Source organism: Ptychodera flava, chromosome 2, assembly GCF_041260155.1.
Source record: "Ptychodera flava strain L36383 chromosome 2, AS_Pfla_20210202, whole genome shotgun sequence".
NCBI classification, from domain to species: domain Eukaryota; kingdom Metazoa; phylum Hemichordata; class Enteropneusta; family Ptychoderidae; genus Ptychodera; species Ptychodera flava.
Genome location: NC_091929.1, coordinates 11,008,740 through 11,032,927, shown reverse-complemented (window position 1 = coordinate 11,032,927; position 24,188 = coordinate 11,008,740). Strand labels below are relative to the sequence as shown.

General features: G+C 37.3%; 2 protein-coding genes across 2 annotated transcripts; one reads left to right on the top strand and one right to left on the bottom strand.

Annotated features, from left to right (window-relative positions):
* On the top strand, nucleotides 1–8,952 carry LOC139114331 (uncharacterized). The gene is made up of 8 exons (XM_070675990.1): nucleotides 1–184; nucleotides 2,602–2,823; nucleotides 3,747–3,965; nucleotides 4,337–4,558; nucleotides 5,427–5,651; nucleotides 6,835–7,062; nucleotides 8,360–8,590; nucleotides 8,733–8,952. The coding sequence occupies exons 1-7, from the start codon at nucleotides 130–132 to the stop codon at nucleotides 8,578–8,580; spliced, it is 1,392 nt and encodes a 463-aa protein (XP_070532091.1). The 5' UTR covers nucleotides 1–129; the 3' UTR covers nucleotides 8,581–8,590; nucleotides 8,733–8,952.
* Nucleotides 8,953–13,363: 4,411 nt separating this feature from the next.
* Nucleotides 13,364–24,128, bottom strand: LOC139114324 (transmembrane protein 19-like). The gene is made up of 6 exons (XM_070675976.1): nucleotides 23,772–24,128; nucleotides 22,201–22,314; nucleotides 20,840–20,977; nucleotides 19,596–19,850; nucleotides 18,782–18,997; nucleotides 13,364–17,901 (listed from the first exon to the last, which is right to left on the bottom strand). The coding sequence occupies exons 1-6, from the start codon at nucleotides 23,872–23,874 to the stop codon at nucleotides 17,738–17,740; spliced, it is 990 nt and encodes a 329-aa protein (XP_070532077.1). The 5' UTR covers nucleotides 23,875–24,128; the 3' UTR covers nucleotides 13,364–17,737.
* Between the last annotated feature and the right edge of the window lie 60 nt (nucleotides 24,129–24,188).

The following is a 24,188-nucleotide window of genomic DNA, read 5'->3' as shown; positions in this document are numbered from 1 at the left end:
TATATGCCACTTGAACAGCTCTGGGGACTACACAGGGTTACTTTCAGCGGTTGGAATTATTCGCTTTCGTTTGGTTGGGATTTATACACTGTCAGTCACTACAGCTAGACCCTGGATAGCTGAGGGAAAATGAAGGCGCTGATATTGATTCTATCAGTAGCTCTTTGCAACGCCTCTTCAACAGGTGAGTTGTGCTCTCTGTGTTTTCACATTTTTCAATCACATCTAGTTGACGATTAAATATACATTTTAAGTAATATATTGCAAAATGAGAGATATAAAGCCACTCCACCACCATCACAAATTTGGATATTCCAAAATATGGGAGAAATATTTCAAATATTCACAGTTTTGGTGGCACCCATGAGTAAAAAATCAAAGATTACCAATGAAAACAAAGTCTTACTTAACTATGCTTTCTGTGTGCGTGTTTTTAACCTTTTCACTGTATAATAGCGTCCAATTTGTACTCTTTTAATCTGTATTTGATAATCCTGAAGGCAAATTTCTACATGTTTTTAACGGACAATAAAGTATTTGAATTGAATTGAACGCTTAACCTAGACTTCTTCCAAGTCTGTGGGCAAATAAATATTTAAAGAGAATAAATTGAAGGAATATACTTAAGCGGACTGTCCCGTCAAATGGTAGGCTGTTGTGTAGATCGTGGAGTGAACGCCTATAGCTGCTTGGCCAGCCAGTAACTGCTGCCAAGAAATGCTAAGCGACGTGTGGCCAGTCTGCGCTTAACCAGGCTTCACTCGAAAACTGTCTCATTATTGACTCAACAAACTTATCGAGTCTTCTTTGAGAATTTAGCCAGGTAACATTCTTATAGATGTGACGTAAGCTTACAACACATTAGCCAGGGGGAGGGGGGACCCTTAGATGAACCCATTATCGTGAGGAGTCAACCTTGATGAAGTTCCACCGTGATAATATTATGTCTGGTTTGTTAAATAACAGAAGGAACACTCTTTTAGCATAAATCGAGGAAGTAAGGCAGTTCGTGCGTCGAAAATGAATGGCTTAAACGTTTGTTCAAATTTTCCTTGAGCAAACGTTTAATGATTGTCTTTCGACATCAATAAAAGTCTGGGATCATCTTTCAAATCTTGGTACAAGAAAAACAAATTGTCTAATGTTTACTGACATTTGAAATTCAAAATGGCTGCTACCACTAGCTTCGTGAGCTCAATGGGGGAAATAAAATTCACGATTTTCACAAAACTAAACTTGTAGCTTATACATATACATGTTATTCCAACAAACCTAACATTGCGTATAGCAATATAATTTCAGCCCTTTCACCATCATGGTGGATCTCTACAAGGGGACATGGGGTGAAACGGATAAGAGTCTACAAGACACTGTGTTTGATATAACAAAACATGAAATAAAAAAGAAGTTATATTGTCATAAACGGCAGCTATTCTCCCTTAAAGGACAACTAAGACAAGACCAGCAAATTCTATCTTTTCATGATAATTTAGGTAGAAAAGTTTCTTTTCCGTATAACTATGCATTTTCAAAGTTGCCCTTGCAATAGCTTCTAAAGGTTACAGAACTTTTCTATCTTGGTTTTCCCCTTTACCTTCTCAATGACAGGTTCAGAAACTTTATAAAAAAACTATCACTAACGGTAGTGTTAATGAAGTAGAGTCACCCCGTTACCAAAACCATGGACTGAAGTAAAAACACATTTGCTTTTCGCTGGTTCCTATTACATCTCCTAAGAAGCCCTGGGGAGCTAGTTTTGTATGTTGTAGCTAAATCTGATACGCACGGTGTCTGAGAGGACCTTCACTTTTACACAGTTATGATAAAAACCACCTTTGGTTAACCACCACTTTACTCGTGAAAACACATATGAAAACCTGACACAGAGAGAAAAATAATTTCCATTTCAGATGCATCAATGAGAACGAAAGCTAACATGTCATTTTCCCCTCTGTACAATATTTCACCGTAGGCTGTATCAATGTATTATGAAATATAAGTTCATGTTGCTTTCTCATACCGAGCTCTCACAGTCTTAGAGAAAAACGGTAAAGGATCGGGTTTTGTCAATGCCTTTGTAAATAAATTGCAGATTTTACAATGGTTCTTACGCTTTGAAAAACAGTATTCAATTTGCAAACATCCAGATAACTTTAATGAATATCAAAGTTACGCGCCCAAAGGGCTAGCAGAAAACTGCAACTAAATGATGCAATTCTTGGCAGTAATGGTGCATAATGCAATTATAAGACTGTATCTGAATTCGAAAACGCACTGACCCCCTCCCTCAAATTGAGCATTTAAAAAACATGGTGACCCCATCACCATAATCAAAAACAGGATGACAACCCCCTCATGAATCCACCGCCCTCACCCCAGCCCAAAGAAACTGAAAGTCCCTTACAATGAAAATATACAGATACAATTTTCAATGACATTTCCCCTTTACTATAGAAAAACGATTAAAGTGACGTTCATCTGTCTTCCTACTTGCAAACGTAAACCTAATACCAGACTAATAATAAGCCACTATCTCGGCCACCTGTATTACTTGCCGGCGATCATAACAAGGTTGTCTACTGATCCTATGCCATATTTCAGGAAATGTCGCCCTCAATCGACCAGTCAGTGGGATCAGATTGTTACCGGGAGGCGAAGATACATTCCCTTTCCTCGTAGATGGAGATACGACCACGTGCGCCGATACCGGGCCAACTGCCCCAAATCCGGCTTTGAAGATTGATCTGGGACAAGATTTTATCGTTTCCGGCGTACGGCTTGTGTTTCCAAATGATTGCTCTCGTACAATCAGCAAGTTAGGTTGTAAGTGTCAGGTGCAGCCAACGAACAATGCACTTTTAAAGGGGTCTTTACTATGACAAGATATATTGTGCATGAAAAGTAATGTGAACTGACTAATTTTAAGTCATGAGGGTAATTAATTAGCTGTTCATAATTTGCCATCCCACTGAAAACGTTTCGACTTGCCCTCCCGCACTCACACTTCATTTTTACCCTCTCCCCACTTATTGTTGCCAGTTCCCCTCCCCACTGTCAATTTTTGAAGCCCCCCTGCCCTGTGGCGGAAAAAACTTGTCTATTTCTCCTGCCCTGCAAAAAATTCCCCCAAAATTTTGTCATTCCGTTTCCCCAGCAGACATGGAGCTACCCTACCCTGTGATGAAAAAAACTGTCGATTTTCCCCTGCCCTGAGAAAAAAATTCCCCTGGAAACACCATGGCTCAACTTCCCCTGACCCTTTTTAAAAGTAGCTCCCCCTCTCCTCGTTTTTCGCAAAGCCCTCTCCCTGGGACAACCAACCGATATCTGCCCTGCCCGACAAAAAACTAAAATTTGCTCCCCTGCCACCTAAAAATATGTCCCCTGCCCAAGCAAAATTACAATTTCCCCTGCCCTCAAATATTGCTCCTGGAATAGCTTTTTCGATGAATAGCTCCGTTGGCTGCACCTGAAGTGTCCAAGAGTTATCATTGAAAACATATTCATAAACTTATCGATACTTTTCCAGCGTGCATAGAATTGACTTTGGTCGTCAGAAAATTCATCTTCTGTTGCGGTAGGCTTATAGAATTGGGTAAATAGACAGATGTTTTGTTGTGAGTAACAATTTCCTTGAAGTATGTGCAGTTATTATGAACCGTGCTAACCCATCTCAATATGCAAATTATAAAATATTATCAAAACCGACATGTTATTAATATATATTAAATCTTAATGTCTTGAAGGTAGCTATCGGAATTCAGGAATTCGAGTCGGCGACGGTATATCAATGGAAAATGACACAGAATGTGTTACGTTCACCACCAATGTTTTCAGGAAGGCACGAGACATCAGTCGGGATTGTTCATCGGATTCTACTGTGGGCAGATTTGTCACAATTGCGAAGTGGGGGACGGGAAAGAGGGCAACTTATCTGTGTGAGTTGGAAGTGTACGGAGAACCTTGTAAGTAAAACTGGTCACGATTTTGTTATCACAGGCGTTCGTGAGCTGGGTAGTCTGCTTGATCGATCGATCGTCTGCTCGATCTATTGATCACATGCCCGTTGCTCTTCCCTCTACCGCAACTAAAATATTTTAGTAAAAATATATTAAGTTATGGTAGAGGGCGGAGAAATCTATAGGGCGAGCGACGATCGATCGATCAAGCAGGCTACCCAGCTCACGAACGCCAGTGTCTATTATTTCTTTCAACATGACAATTTGATAATGGGTAAATCGTGTATCTCATGGTAGTGTATTTTCCATTGGTATCCCTCATTAACTGTAACTTTTGACATGTTTTTGTTGTATTAACTATGATTATAAAATTTCAGACAGTGTCACCTTTAATCGATCTGTAATTGGGATAGGATTGGAAACGGGTGGTGAAGACACCTACCCTTACCTTGTGGATGAGGATCCAAAGACGTGTGCTGATTCAGGACCAGCAGTCGAGGATCCAGCTTTCCAGATCGATCTAGGTGGAAATTATCTAGTTAAAAGTGTAAAACTTGTGTTTTCGTCAGGATGTTCCGACACAATCAGCCAGGTTGGGTGTAAGTGTTTCAAAATTGACCACTCATCAAGTGAATTTATGACATGCCTCAGGTGCTTGAAATCAGATGAAATCAAATATGCTAACACTCCTTGAGGTCTTTTTTCACCAAATGTCTTCCCTTGCTGTTCACTGACCTCTTGTTAAAGGGGAGAGTCGGCTGTGCGTATGGGGGGCTCATACAACGGGCCTGTTGGTATGCACAACATATCCCCAATATCTCCTGCAAATTACCAAAATTTTAAAATGGCTGCTGTAACGAAATTGGTGACAGCAGTCGAAGCAATTTCATGCAAACGAAGGGACGCAATAAATGTTTAAGCTTATTTGGCAAACTCTTGCATGATTGGAGAGCTACGAAAGCTGTGAACTGTGAATATGCATCAAATGCTGACTTTGCTTCGCATTTGCTCGCCATTACCAGCCATTTTCTGGGAAGAGGCAATGTTTATCAACAAGAAAGTCACGCAGACGCAGATGGGACGATCCCTCTCTTTAAATGAAATAATGAGATTTATTACATGCCTCGATGAGTGCAAACCAGTGCATTGATTTGAATAGGAACATCCGGGGACTTAGCGGGCAGTGTGAACGATGTAAAATTGTTGTAGAATGCCCTGTGTCATACGGCGTGAACTGTGAAGAGGCGTGTGATAAAAATATTATTGCCTGAATACATCAGTTTATGTGCCCTCGCAGCATGAAACGATTTGCATGTCGGGGAAACTGAATTGGTTTATACCGAATTCTAGCGTTATTAAAGGGAAATTTACAATTGATGGTATGTCCGATCGATATTGACCTCTAGTAGTTTTCCTTGTCTGTCCTTTGTAAGAGGCGTCACTTATATTAAAGTTTTTCTATTACAGGTTCCTACACTGATGCTAGAATTCTCGTTGGCACGGACAACTCCACTGAAAGTGCCACGGAATGTGTGAGTTTTCCAACAAATATTTTCGAGAGTGGAGGAACAGTCACAAGCGAATGTTCGTCGGATTCTGTCCTTGGTAGATATGTTACTCTTATAAAGACGGGAGATTTGAGGGCCATATATCTGTGTGAATTTCAAGTTTCCGCAGAAGCTGTGATGGAAGGTAAGACAAGTTGACCTACTGTGCCTGTACTTTTTATGTTTAAAATAGGAAAATTATTTTGACTCAGCCGAGATCAGTTCGCCGACTACGTTGGACGGTCAATATGAAATAGTCAAAATATCGTATTAGGGTAGAATGCGCCCGTGGGACAAATATTTGGACTCGAAATTTTTATAATTCTTTTCTGATCTGTCGCTTTTTGAGTTTTTTCGAAAATAGAAAATTTATCTTTTTCTCCGCCGCGTTAGCACACTAGTGGCGGCCATTTCAAATTTCAAATTTCGATAAATTTTTGATAAATTAATTCGTTTCTCTAGTGCCACACTTTGCGGGGTGATCGCTGGTTTTTATTCTTGATTTAGTTTGAAAATGTTCGAATACCGTCTCTTGAAGATGAACATCAGGTTTCACATATATCAAGTGATTTAATCCCAATAAATTTGAAAAAGACACTTTGTTACGTTTATTGTCTCATAAAATTGCAGGCAACCTTTGAGAAATATCATTAGAAAAGCAGTATAGAAGATAATTTATATAATATTTTAAAGAGGAGACACTATCTTCAGATATCCTTGCAAAACATCTTTGTCATTTGATTTATACACATAGTATCTTATAAGATGTTGAATTGAGCCATAAATATGGATTTGACTCTAAAGGGACAAAGTCGGCCATTTTTCATGAATTTTGTTTGATACGAGATACTACTTATATTGTTTGACATGTTGAAAGATACTGAATGAATGGCTGACCATGCATATATTCGACCTTGGTTTTAAAGACGATACATGGAACCACTGCGAAAACGAATTAATGGTCATAACCATTAATTCATTTTTGCGATGGTTTCATTTAATTTGTCTAAAAACCTAGGTCGAATATATGCATGGTCACCCATTTATTCAGTATCTTTCAACATGTCAAACAATATAAGTAGTATCTCGTATCAAACAAAATTCATGAAAAATGGCCGACTTTGTCCCTTTAACTATGTTACGTTGCATAATAATTATACGATAAAAGGAAACAAACAGCCTTGCTCTTCCAATACAATGACACTCATGACACTTTTGAACATTACCGTTAACGTGTGACATCGCAGCCTATCTCAGAAGTGACAAGTATCGAATTCTACTGCTCTTTAATGTATAATCATTAATGAATTTCAAATGTAACATTGCAGATAACATCGCCTTTAATCGATCTGTAATCGGGATTGGATTAGAAACGGGTGATGAGGAAACCTACCCTTACCTTGTGGATGGAGATCCAAACACGTGTACTGATTCAGGACGTGTTGTCAAAGAACCAGCTTTCAAGATTGACCTAGGCCGAAATTACCTTGTCACAAGTGTAAAACTTGTGTTTGCCTCCAAATCTAGATGCTCCCGTACAATCAGCTGGGCTGGATGTAAGTATTACATTCAGCATTATAATTTGTCTAGTCTTCATCCAGCCTTCCGATAAGCTAAAGCCAGGGAAAACAGTCTGAACTGGAAGACTCGGGCCCTGAACGGTGAATAATAATTAAATTTGGAGACCTTGAGAGCATCGGATTGGTTGTGGCATAAATACCAAAAATGTCGTCTGCCAAAATGTTTGCGTTCTCCTCGCTGATTTTGTTACTAACAAAGTGAAAAACACCGAAGACTCTGGTAAATTTGCAGTATAGAGCTGGTCAATTCGGTGATATAGCAACAGAAAAGCGGTCCCTCCGCCGATAGGACACCGAGAATTGCTATTGAGCGCTCAGCATACAGTATACGCGGTAAAGAGTGCTTGCACGAGTTCGAGTACCAGTAATAATACTAATATGTGTGTTAAAACATTGGCCCCTACATCTGCATAATATGTTCCCCCTGTTAAACCTTTGAAATCGCAGGTTCACCATATTTTGTCAATACTATAATGAGGTTATAAATGTTGTGGCTAGGTGTTTGGTAGAGAACTGAGAGCTCTCGGGGAAAATTTTGACGTGAAATAATCACCAAGCGTAGAAGCGATTCTTTGCGCTGAATCAGATGTGCTCACATCCATTTGAGGTCTTACATCCGCTGCCTAATACCCTTGCTCACTGTTTAAACGTCTAATTCAATGAAATTGTGAGATGTGTGGTTCTACTCTATGTTTTTTCATATTCATATCGGTGGAAGACTATTAATTATTTCACATCAAATTTTGGCTGTAGATGAGAATTTGTGAGTGATGACGAGACTGACCGACTTTCAGCTCAGCATGCGCAGCGCGACGACCACCGCCCTTTAAGGTAGTATGCGTATCGAAAGTGAAAGACTTAAACTTTTGCTTAGACTTTTCTCAAGGAATATTTCAATCGTTCACTTTCAAAATCAAGAATAAAAATCGGGGATCATTTTCGTACCACAGAAACAAATTATCAAAGATTTACCGATATTTGAAATTCAAAATGGCCACCATCCCTGTGCTGTCTACACAGAAAATAAAATATTCGATTTTCGAAAAACTAAGACGGTGGAAAGTTTTTCTTATTCAAAGAGCTTCAAAATGAACCCCAACAAGTGGGTGGATCAAAAAAGAATTGTAAAAGTTTGAGAGACCAAATATCTGTCACCGAGGCGCATTCTACCTGAAAGATGCTGTTGTGTGCACAGCGTGAATTCGAACACAGTCAGTCTGGTCGATTATAATAGGCATTATTTACATCGCAGTGTTTCCTATCCTTATTGAAGGTGTCTACAGAACCACAAGAATTCTCGTCGGCACGGGTGACTCCACTGAAAGCGATACAGAGTGTGTTAATTATCAGAGAAATGTTTACTGGAGTGGAGGAGAAATAATCAGCCAATGCTCATCGGATTCTGCCATTGGTAGATACGTTACAATTATGAAGACAGGCGAAACGAGAGCTATATATTTGTGTGAACTGCAAGTTTTCGGAAAACCTCGTTGAAGAGGTCAGTGTAAGTTATTCATTTTTCGATATGATAGTTGAGTTTATATTACACAATTCTTACAATTATCTGTTCGCAACTTTAGATGACTGCACCTTCTTTCAAAAAAACATGCTCTCTAATATGTGAAAATCTCTCTTATCGTCATTAGATGCGGCTGTATAACTCCAATGACCGGAAGAATTTGTCAGCGTGCGACTTATGGGAGAGCGACAGATGCGATGTGAAACTTCTCTGTGAAATCGGCGTAGTGGCTGGATTAAGAGGGCACTGCACCCAACACAGCGTATTTTGCTCAAAATCACTTTTTTGCAAATATTCATTCAACTTTAATTAATTTCTTAACCCAAGATTAAAATATTGATTTTGTTCACCTTTTAGCTTGTCCAGCAGTCGTGAGTTGCTAGATAAAGAAGTTTTAATTTATGCAAATGTATGCAAATCACCCGATTTTCTGGCTTCTCTTTTCTCCCAATTTCAAAATTTCCAAAGAATTTAACTACACTCTGGCTGGGTCAAATTTTCTGAAATTTACTCATTATGTTCTTTAAATGCTATATAACAAAACCACTATTTTGTTTGGCAATGTTCTTAAATTTTGAATAACAGGCATTTTAAGTTTGCTAATCATGTTTTTAATCACTTTTTTGAGAGTCAATCTTTCAACCCAAGCCATTTTAGGATAAGGATAGATAATGCAAAATAAAATAGTCATTTTTTTCTTCATATAAGCTTACGTTTGTTTCAAGTGAAATATTACATTTATAGTGGTTATAATGCAGAACATTATTTCGACTCCATTTATTGTCGTAATAGAAGCGAATTAAATACTGTGCAATTTCTTTCCATGATGACGATATAATATTAAAATTTGATTGTGGCGGCCATTAGATATCTCCAATGCATGTAGATGAGCTATTATATATATTGATAAACTTAAACTAACAGCTGGTATTTCTTTGTTAGTCGTACTTTAAAAATGGTATCTTTATCACTGAAATAAATAGAATTGAGAAGTGGCGTTTTCAACGGTGTTGTGTTACACTAGTACTATATTGAAATGTCGTGTCTCCGTGTGAAACTTATATCAGAATATATCTGAATAAGCAACTGTTGTGTATGAAGCCGCTGGTTATAATGAGAGCAGTATCCAAGTATGGAGTCACTTTTTCGATCAATCACTTCACTTTACAAAAACGCGTTCCCTTGGGTCGGAAAACATGCATTCACGTGAACATGTACTCTCTTTCCGGCAATTTTTTTTACGGTTCGTGTCAATATGTGTACGGGCTTGCTCACCAGTCTCCACAGTTTAGGCTCCGTCTGTCTTTTTTTTGAAAAAGATAAATTTATTTCAACATGGTCGCAAATAAAACAAGTCTACATAATGTAAATGCGTTAAAATTACAATGCAACTTGTCTGAAAAAAAAACTATAAAAATAGCTGTTTAATTACAAAGATCATCATATGAATGCATTCAAGGTGCATTCTTCTCGAAGTCTCCGTCTGTCAATACATTCTTCACTGCGTCCAGCGCCCTCTCTGGCAGGTGAAAACATAACTCTTTCAAACGTAACGCGACTCAAGGATAATATAATTATGACCGTTTTCTTTTGCTATGAAATCCTATATGGCCGCTAGCCAGCATTTTTGTATCTTTAAGCCAATTATTCAGACATGCCTTGACCGATGTCATTCAAGCTTGGTACGAGGAAAATGCACTAATATTAAAGTGAACGTCACAACGATCCCTTTACTTTTGACTAGAAGTTGTCTTGCCTGTAGGTAACACTCTACACATTTCATGCTATCGAAACTACCCAGTTCACTTCGCCCCTGTGGCTAGGACGTTAGTTTTCACAGACCAGTAATCCATCGACAAATCACTGTATAGTCATGTTTGCATACCTTCAGTTCACGATATCCACATAGCCTTTTCAAATCGGATATTATGTGCTGAAAAAGTAGGTTTCTTTTACAAAGTGGTTTTCGGGCAATCCGTTGAATACTTGTACTTTCATACAACGACACTAATTTAATGTCCTCTCAGTCTGGACATTTATGTCAAAAACTAAGCTGCAAAACACAAGGCATTTCCACTACTGGCCAAATATCAAAGCTGACTGCCTTGAATTTGATCGAAGTTCTGAGGTACATTTGTCATACTTAGATTTAGTTTTTGCTAACAGTTTGATGAGCATGACATATGATAGTAGGCCTACATTTGCATATTTAATGAATAACTATGATTGGACAACAAGTCAAAACTAGATACACAGTATTTTACTGTACTGAGGTGAATGGCTCATATTTATGCTGAAAGTTTGATGGGTGTGGCGTGTTGATAATAAGCTCATTTGTATATTTAATGACTTTTCACCAATTACGCCGTATATCATAACTGAGCGCACTGAATTCAATTGGACTTGCTGAGCAAACTGGGGACATATGCAGGCCACGGTACATTTTCTTTCAAACTCTCGACAGTCCCTTGTGCCTTTTCTTTTCTATTATTGGTATAGTCTCTTGCACATAGCGTTGGGTTAGGTGTGGGGTTTGCAAGCATCATAGCATTGAAGTTGGGAATGCCAAAAATATAACTGAGAGTCCCAAAGGCACACCAGACACCTGCGCTTGACCCAGCCTTGTCAAGTGCAGTGTTACTGCAGCAATGAAAATGGCACAAACGACTGTCGATGGTCAAATTTTCTTTGTGCCAAGTTGTCAGGTCTTAGCAAGGACTTCTTAGGAGTGAAGCCAGTCCCAGGGAGTATGTTCTGTTCCCAGTATGTCAGTTTACATGGAGATCACAATTGATGATCACAGTGAAAGTAAACAAGTCACACAAAACCATAATTTTTTGTCAAATGAGGAATTTTATTAATCAAAGTCATGTACCAATGTATTTTTCATGCATACATTTTTCCTACAGGTAGGCATAGTTATAGTATGCAAGTAGTATTAAAGAACTTGTCTTTCTTGTCCTGAGCCAAAAAAAAAAAAGAAATCTAAAAAATGTTATTCATTTTTTCTCATTCTCAAGTTTTTTAAATATTACACAATATACACAATATGATTTGGTCATACAGTGAAGCTATATGCAAGATACTGAACGGAATGGAAAATGACACAAAGTAAAGGATATAATTTTGAAAATGAACAAAAATACACCATTTTATACTAGTCTTCACAAAGGTCAGCAATAGTAAAGATTGGTTTTCATATGACCTCAGGATAAAATAACAATGATATAGACAAAACATTAGTTGGCTAATGTGTAGCGTCTTGGAAACTTTAAGTCATTTGGTTGGCTAAACTTATTGTCCTCCCTGAATTGCGTCAAAACAGCCAATCAGTAGAGACTAACCCTAGTTTCAGACTCTAAGTTGCAATATAACAACATCATACAAATCAGATGTAATATTCTGGACTGCTGTACATTGCCAGATATTGTGAATACTTGGAGAAAAAAAGGACAGCCATGCTTCTTTTTCACCATTTTCCTTTATGTGTTGTTTAAACAAACAAAACATCAGTCATCCAAGGATTTTATACTTTCACAGAGTGCATAACCTTTTCATCAAAAATTATCACCATTCATTTTAGTGAGAACAACCACTCTACAGATAATATGCGAAAGCAATGTTTATGGCTGCCTCTTTTACTACCTGTGAATTCCTAAGTTTCACAAAAAACTAAGCCGGTGAAAACTTTATTTACTCCATAAGCTTCAAAATGAGCCCCCACAAGTGGTAGGCCAAAAGAATATTTGGAAGAGTTCTAGAATCTGAATATCTGTCTCTGAGGCACATTCTACCTTAAACCCTTTGAGCACCAAAGTCAATTTTTGTCGCCTTTACAAATTATACCTCAATTAAATTTTGTCAGATTTTTGCCAAAATTTTGATCAAAAACTGCAGCTAATTGAATGTGATGTCCATTTGCTCCAAAATTATCAAAACAAAGACAGAAAAAGTCATAAAGATTGGTAAAATGCTGCACTAAAATTTTGGTGGGGAAAAATTACAGCACTCAAACGGTTAATACCAGTAGTCTACATTTGACCTGGCACATATGTGTTGATCAATTTGAATATCCAAAGCCCCCTGTATTTAAACTTCCAAAAACTGAATGTTTGTCAGTGGCAATCTTGTGCACTTGGCTACAGAGTACAGACACATTTTAAACACAGTATTAAAGTATTAAAAAATACCGTCAATGACGCTGTACCTTCTCTAATGTGTGGCCAGGTCAGGTAATTGGTTGTTGGCATGGAGTTGCTGGTAAATAGTTGATGATGTAGGGGCATGAAGTGGGATATGGACCCAAAGAACCCAAAAGATGATTAAATACATCAATCAAAAAAATTCTAAGCTACAGTATAAAACTGCCTAAAGATAGTTCAATGTGGAAAAAAAAGTTAAATAATTCAGAAATAAGAATTAACAGTCCAAAATAGTAATGACGCACTTCCCTACTGACGTGAGTGCATGTGAAATACACAACCTGGCATCTGTAAATTAAATGTATACCAAGTGATCATTTTAAGTTACTTTTAACTGTTTTTAATGGATTTCCAAAGAGTCCTGTGGAAATGATGAAAAACGCTTATCTGGTCTTGTGTTTGTAAAACCTCATGGCTGATAATTGTCACAGTATTGAAAAAAAATTGAAAGTGAAGAAATTACTGTTTTTAATAGGCATATTTTCCTTGAAATACATGACCGTGTAAAGAATATATGCTAAAAGTGTTTAAGAGTAAATTTCTTTTCAAAAAATAATTTAATCTGTGACCAAAGGATTTTTATTCTTTGAGTTTACAAATTCAAACATTGCAATTTGTTCAATCATCTTGTTCAGTGCAAAATTTATAAAATGACTGAAAAATAAAAAAAATTGGCAGAATTACAGTCTTTGTGATGTAAAATTATGGGTTGACATCACGATAATTGTTAATCTGTTCAAAGTACTACTATACTATAATTTAAAAAAGAAAAGTTCATGCAGAAACGGTAACATATATTGTCCGCAATGTAGTGTTAATTTTGACTTAACATCAAAATATGCCTTTGCTGGATACCAAATATATAGGGCGAAATATTAAAATCAGCCATGTTCAGCAAAATACACACAACAGCATTGATCCTTTTCTAATTTGATTTGCTTTGCTTATGTTATCATTGTATGACAGTCAGTACAATATGGAACTTGAACACAACACAGTGAATAAGTATGCTGTAAATGAAATGGTGTGGCTGCATCCACATGCAGCAATAGGAGTGCCTTTGTCTCTCACCCCTCATTTCCAACCTGTCCCATCCCTGAAAAAATAGTTTGGTCTTATATTATAATGTTAATAATTTCTGTATTTGTTAAAATGTGCGCATCTCAAAAACTTTTGATCATAAACATTTTCATTGTTTTTTATAGCTGACCAGTCAGTTAACCTGTTTATTTTGAATATTTGCGCATTTTTCCTCAGTATTTGACATTTTCAGAATACCTTCTTACTCAATTTGTCATTTTCTAAAAGTTAAAATGCTCCTTTGTGTGGTCAAGCTTTCCACAAGCATCAAATGTGGTACTTCATATAGGAAGGTCTGCCTCTAGAGGGCGGGCATCATGAATAGTGTTTGTTAGTTATTTCCTCCACATAAACTTCTGATTGTACTGTAAACATTGAACATGGCCGACGTCCGATTTTCCTGTCTAAAACTTTCACTCATTTTCGTTCATATGACTCTGAAACTCCAGAAAACGATTGGGAAGAAAGAGTTATCTTGAAATATTGAGGTACTCGCCGATATTTTGCAAAATTTAATGAGAAAAAATGCAAGGAAAATGCCGACAGGCTAAACACAATGACCGTTTTCAGACTCGAGTACTCAGAGGCATATGATATGACCATCTGCAGATTATGCAACAGGCCCATATCACGTGAGGCCATGAGGGGATATCCACGCAACTCAGTACCAAACACTAGCGCACAAAGAGTGAGCAAACACAAAGTGAGTACCCATAACGTCAGCTCAGTAGTCTGTAATAGATCGTAGTCAACTAAGAACCTTGGAGAAAGGCTTAACACTGTGGCTATGCCGCTAAGCATGCTAAGTCCCTTTTGATTTTTGTCACAGCTCAAAATCGTTCTCCTGCACCTCAACCTGAACCATGAACACCCCCACCAATTTATGATATGACCCATCACAATGGCATGACGTCAACGGATCTTGACAGACGGAAGTATTGACAGACGGAAGTAGTTGACACCAGCATACTGGTTTTCAACTCTAATACCTTCTCTGTCTATAAATAGACACGAGAAGGTATTAAAAAAGTATTAAAGTGTATGACTTGGCAAAACTTGGGCTGATGTGCAGCGTCTTGGAAGCTGTTATCTAGTTGGTTGGCTGAATTTTACTGTTATAATTAAATAATACAACTATACTTTGTAAGTTACTGTTAATATTGACAATCGACCAATCAGAAATAACCTTCAGAGCAGGCTGCACATCAGCAGCAAAACTTCGGTGGCGCACTCCTTGCTTCTAATGGAATACCTACAATACTAGCAATGAACTTTATAACTTATTGAGTGGGTTTGCTCAACATCGGAAAGGTACTGAGATGTCAGATTCTGAGGGCCAGGCCTTGAAACCATTCCTTCTTTGCAATTTGGCATGATCCACACATCATTTTAAGTGTGGACTGGTTAGCCTCACATGAAATGTGTAAATGTTACAAAAAGACAATCCCAAGAAAACTTGAAAAACAGAATTTGCTGACTCACTTAAAACAAATAGAAAACTTGTCATAAGTCTTCTTCCCCCCCCCCCTTTGCTGTACACTGCAGACCAAGATAACACTTTACCCTTTCACCACAATGGTTTACCCCAAACCCATTGTTATGAATGGTGAGTGTGGACCTCTCTACAGGGAACTGGGGTGAACAGATTGAAGGCGTTTTCTTTCTGATATGTCAAAAAATAATTCAGGCAGATATACAAATTCTTGGTGCTTGTCTGTCTTGCTGCCCCAAGAGATTAGGCTAGTCCTATGTAAATGGGAAGTACATATCATGAAGCTCAGTATTCTAAAGTCAACAGAAAGGTAATATTGTCCAGAGTTGTGATCTGGATAAACATCTGTCAATGATTTAAAAAATAATTCTGGAAAAGAATTTCAAAACTGGTTGCACTGACAAAGTGAGACCTCATTGTAACAAATATATTCCTGAGTTACATGTACAAACAGGACCTATGACAAGAGTTCTTGGCTTTAATTAAGTTCGGTCCTTAGCTACATGTATATCCTTCAAAAAGCTTCATAAAATTTTCGGTTTATAGACACCACACAATACGCTGTGACAGAAGCTTTCACTTGTTTTCTAAAGATGAAATGGTACAAAACTGAATATGGAAATTATGCTTCTTCAGATTAGTGAAAAACGAATACTTTAGGAAAGTCAAACCATTCGATCCTATTACTGGGCAATTTTCTCTCTTAAAAAAGCACACTATATATTTCACATGAAATTGACAAAACTGATTTCAAATTGGAACCACTGTTACAAATCTAGTATACAGTGGTGAAATACGGCATATTTAATAAAATAAGTTATTCATGAAATACCTCAATCCGTTATTTGATGAATATATCACCTGCATCACAAAGATATTACATCCGCACTTCGATATTCAAGTTGGCAATTTCAACAATTTTGATGTGTTTCATTACCAACAGTAACATAAATAACAGAAAACACTGTAATTGTCTAATAGCTACAGTAACCTTTGACCCCAAAGGTCAGCCATAAAAAATCCTATCAGGTGACCATAGTGTATGGATATCATAACTATATGAAGAAAATGTCAGTGGACAAATTTTAATTATGTACAGCAGATGTTTTTACACAAATTCTCATTTGTGATTTACGTCTTCCACCTATCAGCAAAACCTTTGACCCAATAGGGCCATTTAATACACCTATTAATGTTTTCCACCAGGGGGAGTATGGGGCGGCAGAGGAAATTGATTGCAAATCGTATCCCGGAATAGGGGAATTGGATTGCCACAATACCCACCTGTCCAGAATTTTGACTGATATCAAGTCCTAAATTATCTATATGTAGTTTCTATTTTCCCTCACCCTTGAGTATTTCACATGTTTGTAGCCTGTGGTGGGCAATTCAACATAGCTTGGAATATCAATTTCCCCAGCTTGGCCAGCAGCTCCCTCCTCCCTGGTGAAATACACTGCTAGGTGCATTTGCAACAGAACATCCATTTTATCCAACACTGAACATCCATAGATAGATATGAACATTTGAGTCAGGATTTACATATTTCAACAACCTACTGTGCAAATTATTTCGAAGGTTGGCTGTAATGATCTACAGATAAATAAAGTTAGGGAACTGCAATTTATCCTCCACTGGGGATGACAGTACATATTGAACTCTTTATTTATAAATTTATAGAATATCCAAAGTCAAATATCCCTTTGACAGGCATTAAATGGACTAGTGTAATTCCATCATCAGTTAGAGCACTAACTAAATTTTCATGAAGGCAGTTTATTGAAATGTTGAAACAGTTGGGGAAGTAGTGCCCATGATGACTTTGTAACAGAAATGAACCATGGAAATAGCGCCCTCAATGGTCATTGATCACGGTGGTCCTAGACATCTTCCTAGATAACCACAGCATGTCACAGTGGTCTTTGGCATCAATTTGTAATGTGATTTAAGCACACAATGCTCTTTTCATAAAACGTTTCACATTCTAACCACAGCCAAAGAGAAGATTCATTGACAAACTCAAATTTCAACGGTCTGCAATAGTTTTTAACTGAAACTATTCTTATGGAATGTATCAAGTAGTGAATTGCACTACACAAGGATAGTTAAGATGGCTGCCAACAGAAGTTGACCACTCGCCTACAATGCGTTTCAACATCCCCTAGCGCCAGATGCAATGTGTCTATCAAGCAAGTACTTTCCTGACAGTTGGTGGCATCTTGACGGTTTGAGAAACAGTTACCATGTTTACCAAACTGAGAGTACATCAATTGTTTCTCAGGACATGTATGAAAATAAACATATTACACATTTGGAAACTTGTAACCTGAATGCAGTTATGACATTGCAATAAGCACATTAGGCTTTGGGCCAATAGGAAAAGCAAAAGTCTGGCATAATGAGGGCTGTGATAAGTCCTGAAAACAGGTTGACACCATTGTTGTCTAACATAGGTATACCACTTATCTTCCTAGTAGTGGATGATGGTACATCAACTATACCTTTCTTCTCACTGCAATATCCTATCAATAAAATTAAACATCACTTTTGTTAGCCCTTTATTTGTCAGAGAAATAAAGCATGCTCACTTTGCCTGAAAAACTTAGGGTGGTTTGAACTTCTAGAACACTACTTTAGCTTCAAAGGCCTAGACCATTTTCCATAAGTCCTTGAAAATAACGGAATTTCCTAGCTAGATGAAACTTTGTGTAAATAAATTGTATGCACTTTGCTGGTTTAGAAATGTATAATACACTGAAATGCACTGCTCACAATAGTGACTTTTTTGTCACATTTTTTTCTGCTCAGTTGTCTTCCTTTTCAATGTGTTTCTTTGTTTCTCATCTTTTTTCTAAAGCCTTCATAAGTTTTACCACAACAGCTTTTCAAGGCCAAAGGCAGTGTGTGCCTCGCAAGTGAAAGACTTTAACTTTTACTCAAACTTTCCTCAATGAAACTTAAAATAAATAGGGAAAATCAGGGGTCGTCGTGCAAAGTTCGATTCTAGAGAAACAAATCATCTTAGATTTCCCAAACAATAATAAAAAATTGAAAAACTGCTGCCATCCCTATGTTAAATCTGTGAGGAAAAACTTCTTGTATTTTTGAAAACAACTAGGACTAAAATCTTTCTTACTCCAAGAGCTTTAAAATGAGCCCTCAAAAGAGGTAGACCAGAAAAGTATTGAAAAAATTAAGAGTCTGAGTATTTGTCCCCAAGATGCACTCTACCTTAACCCTTTCACCACCATGGTTTGTCCCAAATCCATTGTTTTCTATGGTAAAGTTGGACCTGTATACAGGGAACTGGGGGTGAAAGGGTTAAATGTTATGTTACACAAACCTTACATTATAGTTTGTTCGGTCTGGCTCAAGGTTTAAACAGTGGCATACCTAACTTACCTGAATATTGCAATGTGGCTCCAAGTAGCGAATCAATAAGACTCCCTATGAGTCCAGCCATTCCACCAGCTATGACAACTGGCCACTGTGCTTGAGCGTATTCTAACTCACGGTAGGTATGAGTGAACACCAATGTTATATAGTATGTCAGGCCTACACACAAACCACCGATAAAACTAGCAACTGTACCAGCTAGAGATATACCACCATTGGTCCCTGTGAGTAAGTAAGACAGTAAGAAAGTAAATAAGTAAATAAATAAATAACTAGATACCAAAATGACTAACTTCTAAATAAATAAATAAATAAATAAATAATAAATAAAAAATCAAATAAATATATAACAGCATTTCTCTGTCGTTGAGTTTATTCGAAATTAATTTCTCGGGGTATACCAGTACAGTAAAAAGCCATTTGTTCAGCGGGGCACTAGGACGAATTGCTCTACGAGCTTTATGAATGTGTGTTTCTCATAGTCTTTGGTGCCAGTGAATACTGGTAGACAGCACCAATATGATGAAAACTAAATTGAAGACAATTTGATACACAGTACTCCTGATCTTGGTGGTTATCAAATCTAATCTTTATAACACCTCTTGATAAATATTATGAGTACTCTGTATTTGACTCATTACCACTTGATTTGCTTATGAGAACAATTAATGAATATATTTTCCATTTATGAATGAATGAATGAATGAATGAATGAATGCAGTTATTTACTGAAACAAGTGTTACATATTAGATTGTTTGTAATTTCAATCAGTAGATCATGTGTGATGTCAGTTGTAAAGTAATTATGGAGACTGCTAACCGACGGGCACTTTTTCCAGAGTGAGTATATGTCTTGGTTGGCCAGATCCAAAAACACTTCCTATCTCTGACGCCCACGTATCTCCACAGTTACAAGCAATGGTACTGAGAACTGCCAAGCAGAGCCATGTACTTGTGTATTGATTTTGGAAGTCCAATAGCTGTTCCCGACTTCCATTGTCAAGCATAAAGATAATGGCTAACTCTGTAGCTATGCCACCATTACACACAACTTGGCGCCAATCCCGCTGTCCTCCTGAAGAAACAAACAGACAGAACAGAATATAAAATAAGTAGAATTATGACTTTTTTTTCATAAGTAACAGGTCTAAACTTTTTTCAATACCATATTAAGATTTCTTTTCAAATAAGATACTGACAACAACAAAAACACCACAACTACATTTTCATTACTACTGTTTGTTTATTAATATCATTATTATAAATTTGATTTTATAATTACATGTATAATAATTTATTTCATAATTCTTGACTTAATGATTATCATCATTGTTATCATCATCACAAGCAAAATCAGGATCACCAGTTTCATCAGCGTCATTATCATCATTGATTTCATCAGCAGTGTTGCAGCCAGGAATTTTAAACCAGGGGATATTATGTCCGTCTACAGTTTATTTTTTGGGACATTTTGCAAATTTGGGGGATAATGTACATCAGTTGTCAATCAAACTTTGTAACAAATTAGTTTCACTAAACAAAATTCAAGTACCAGGACCATGTTGCTGTGCTGAATTTCAAGCAATTGTAACAGTATACCATATCTGCTTCTCATCAGATCGAGCCCAGTTGGACTAGAAGCAAGTGCAGCGTTTTAATTACTTCTAATCACAGCTCTAAGAGTATGTGAATATAAGCCTCAACATAATCATCCAAGCGGATCAAAGGTCATCGTCAGTGACAGACACATGACAAGTATTATATGCAGACGGCACCAAATAAAGTCGACTTATGAGTGGGTCCAAGGTGACCCACAAGACGTGAGAATGTGGGACAGCTGGCTCTGTTTTGGGGACATTGTCGCTGGTTGCAACACTGCATCAGAATCAAATATTTTCGGCATCATGAAGAAATTGGCTTATTGTGGTGTATAGTACTTAGTTTTCTGGCACCATGTCACCAGATGGTATATAATTTTTACTGAGCTTAATTGTGAAACAAATCTCTTGAGTTTATCCTTATGTTGTGTACCTGAAATGTCTAAATTACACACAAGTTGCTCACCTTCTTTGTATTCAGTGTCTATTAATTTCTTCTTCTCAGCTTTGAACTTTGTGATCTTTGACCCCGTGAGAAAAAAGGTCAACAATGCCACACAGAAACAATAGTTACTCATGGTCATCACAAAGCCAACCACAAGAGCTGAAATAAGGATATAAAATTAATATTATGAATAACTTTGTTATGAAAACTATTAGGAATCATGTCTTAGTGGGTGAGGGTGCTGGAGTCACTATCACAGGATTGTGAGCTTGAGACTCAAGCATAGTAAAACACTTTTACACCTTGCTTCATTTGGTGGTGGGTGAAATTGGTAACTTTTGCTGTATCTAGGCTTTTGCTTTTCGGATTATTGGGTGAATGAAAACACACAAAAACCAACATACATTCACTTGCTTTGAATAACTTGTACTACATTTTCACTGCTCTGCTGTAGCTTTCAGTTGCACATGCTGTGCTACCCTGGTCTTTCCCATCTGTTAGTAAATTTACAACTTTGAAAAAAATCAATAAGTACAAATTATTTAAAATAAAAAGTTCATAAATCTCCAATCGTACATTCATTATGTTATGTAATTTTTCACTGTTGTTTGTAATTTATGAACATTATTATGACTGACTACAAAGGCACAGACATTTTTCAACCATGCATGCTTGTTAAACAGCAAAGTGATATGCCTGGTACCTGGATAAACATGACACTGTCTAGATGGATAAAGTACTACCATTAATGCTTACAACCAAGCAATGTACCGATATTTTGAAAATGCACTGATAAATAATCGTTGTTCAGACTAAATGAATTCCATATCTTTAAAGTAAAAGCTAGAAAATTGCTATTATTCTTTACATGTGCAGACATTGACCCTTTGAGTGCTGTATTTTTCCCACCAAAATTTTAGTGCAACATTTTACCAATTTTCATAAACTTTTCTCTAATTTTTCTGATAATTTTGGACCAAATGAACACAACATTTCATTGGCCACAGTTTTTCATCGAAATTTTGGCAAAAATCTGACAAAAATTGACTGAGGCATATTTTATAAGGGCAACAAAAATTGACTTTGGCACTCAAGGGGTTAAAGAACATTTGATATCCAGAGGAGATACATCACAGATTTAAGAAAAAGTTGCTCTGCTTATTCTGTTTACAATCAATATTTCATACATTGACATCCTAAAGACACTCGTGGTCTGAATTCATTTGACTGTACATTTAAGGAACTGACGGCGATAAGATGCATGACCAGTAGAATGTTCTCTAAAATAATCAGTTGACCCGTTTTCTATAATCTATCTAGGTCATATACAAGTACGGAACAATTTGTCCTGTGAAAAGCAAATTGATGTGCACTGATCTTACCAGCAAGTGCCCCAGTCTTGTCAAGACTTTTTCTGTCCATACCATGTTTGGCAAGGTAAATAGGCAGTAATAAGGCTACAAGATATCGCCATGGTGATATTGGATAAGCATTTGCTGTGTGAAAGAAGTAGAAAATAATAAACATAAGTCACACAATTTGCAAAACAGCACACTGATAATAAGGAATAGGCTAATTTCTGAAATTGTCACCATCTCAGTATACTGTTAATATTGTATATACTCATTTACAATGGCTGTCTGCTATTGAAGATAAATAAATTGGGCCTAAGATTTTGCTGGCACGACACCCGAGATATAAATAAACAGTGTTTTCTTTAGGGAGAATCTGAAGAGCACTGGGTCCACTCTCTGTGACAACAATGAGGGTTAGGCTGAAGGGCCTCCTACAGCTTTCTGAAGAAACTGGACCCCCTAGGATTATGTTCATTTGTAATATTGTCAAGTGTGGGTCCAATTATCGTCAGTCCTACCTACTTTTGATGAATCTGTAACTTTCCCAATGTTTTTGCAAAACGTTTGAGACCAATTCACTTCATACAATTCTCACAGGATAGACAGAAACATGTCTTTGTACATATTTTTCAGAACTTTGAGCATAATGAAACAATAAGAAGTAAGTGGTTCCTAAAGTACAGTGTGAAAGTCTTAGATATTAATTTGTTGGATTTCGATAAACCATACTTCAAAATCAAAGATTCATCCAGACGATGCTTCATACCGTGCACACTCATTGTATACAGTTAATAAACATTGTGAAAACATACTGTAACATTTCAAAGTACTACCAAACTTTATTATAAATTGTTGGTTCATTTTGAACCACAAAAGATATACTTAGACTTTGGCCTTTGACAATACTTTGTCGGAAGGTGCTATCAAGTCGAATTTAATCACAGTCACTTGTGGTCTATTCTGCTCTTCGTCTATGCACCCATAGACGTGTACATATGCCTAGAGTGGAATAGACCACAGGTGACTGTGATTTAATTTGCACTTTGCATTGACCTTGAACATGAGAGTTTTGCAAACAACGTCACTGAGAATGATTGACACCATGTGGGTGCGTCAATTCATACACAGTAAATCCATGGAAATGCATAAGAAAACCTTTTTGTTGAAAAGGATACTAAAATTATTCTCCCCGACGTAAAAAAAATATAAAAAAGATAACGGACACTCACGACAATAGAGTCTACAAGCAAAATCCTCCCGTGTCCATAAAGTGCCCGCATACCAACACCACTGCACCAGTACATCTTCCCCAAAAGAGCGAACTTGATATATGCACAGGTGTGCAGGTTTGTCACGCATGCTGTTTGGAACAGCGTGGTGAAATCATTTTACCGCCATGATGTAATGTTGCACTATTCTGACAGGTATAGCAAAAATTGGTGCCCATCCTTTTCTAGTCGTCAGTTGTGTGTGTGAACATTTGACATCATTTTGCACCAATGTTTTGAAAACGAGTGGGCGTTTCTCATCACAGGCATTGTTTGTTATCTGGTCAACGATGATTCTGGTGGATAATAAACGTGATACTGGTAACTTACCGTATAATGTGTTCATACGCAGGCTTATAATCCAAAATGTGAGAGAGACTGGAATAACACAGCTAATGAAGAAAACCCACATCATAATGCTGAGTAAGGTCATAAATGTTCAAAACTACGTGTAAAAATTCTGATGCACTTGGCTTGTAAGTTGTCGGTCTTGCAGCGAGGAAGCGTCCAGACGAAGCAAGTGAATGGTCGTCTGTCGCTGCCTGTGACGATTATGTAATCGTTCAATCCCACGTCAGAGCGAGGGGTGCCATCGAAACAGCAACATCGAGAGCTGTCGCATGCAGTCGTATGAACAGACGACGAAGGCTCTCATCGTAAGTTCGTTGGCTTTGTAGGTCATGGGTTAGAGGTCAAACCTATTTGTCATTCTGTATGGATTCCATGTCTAAGCGTCCACTTGTCTCT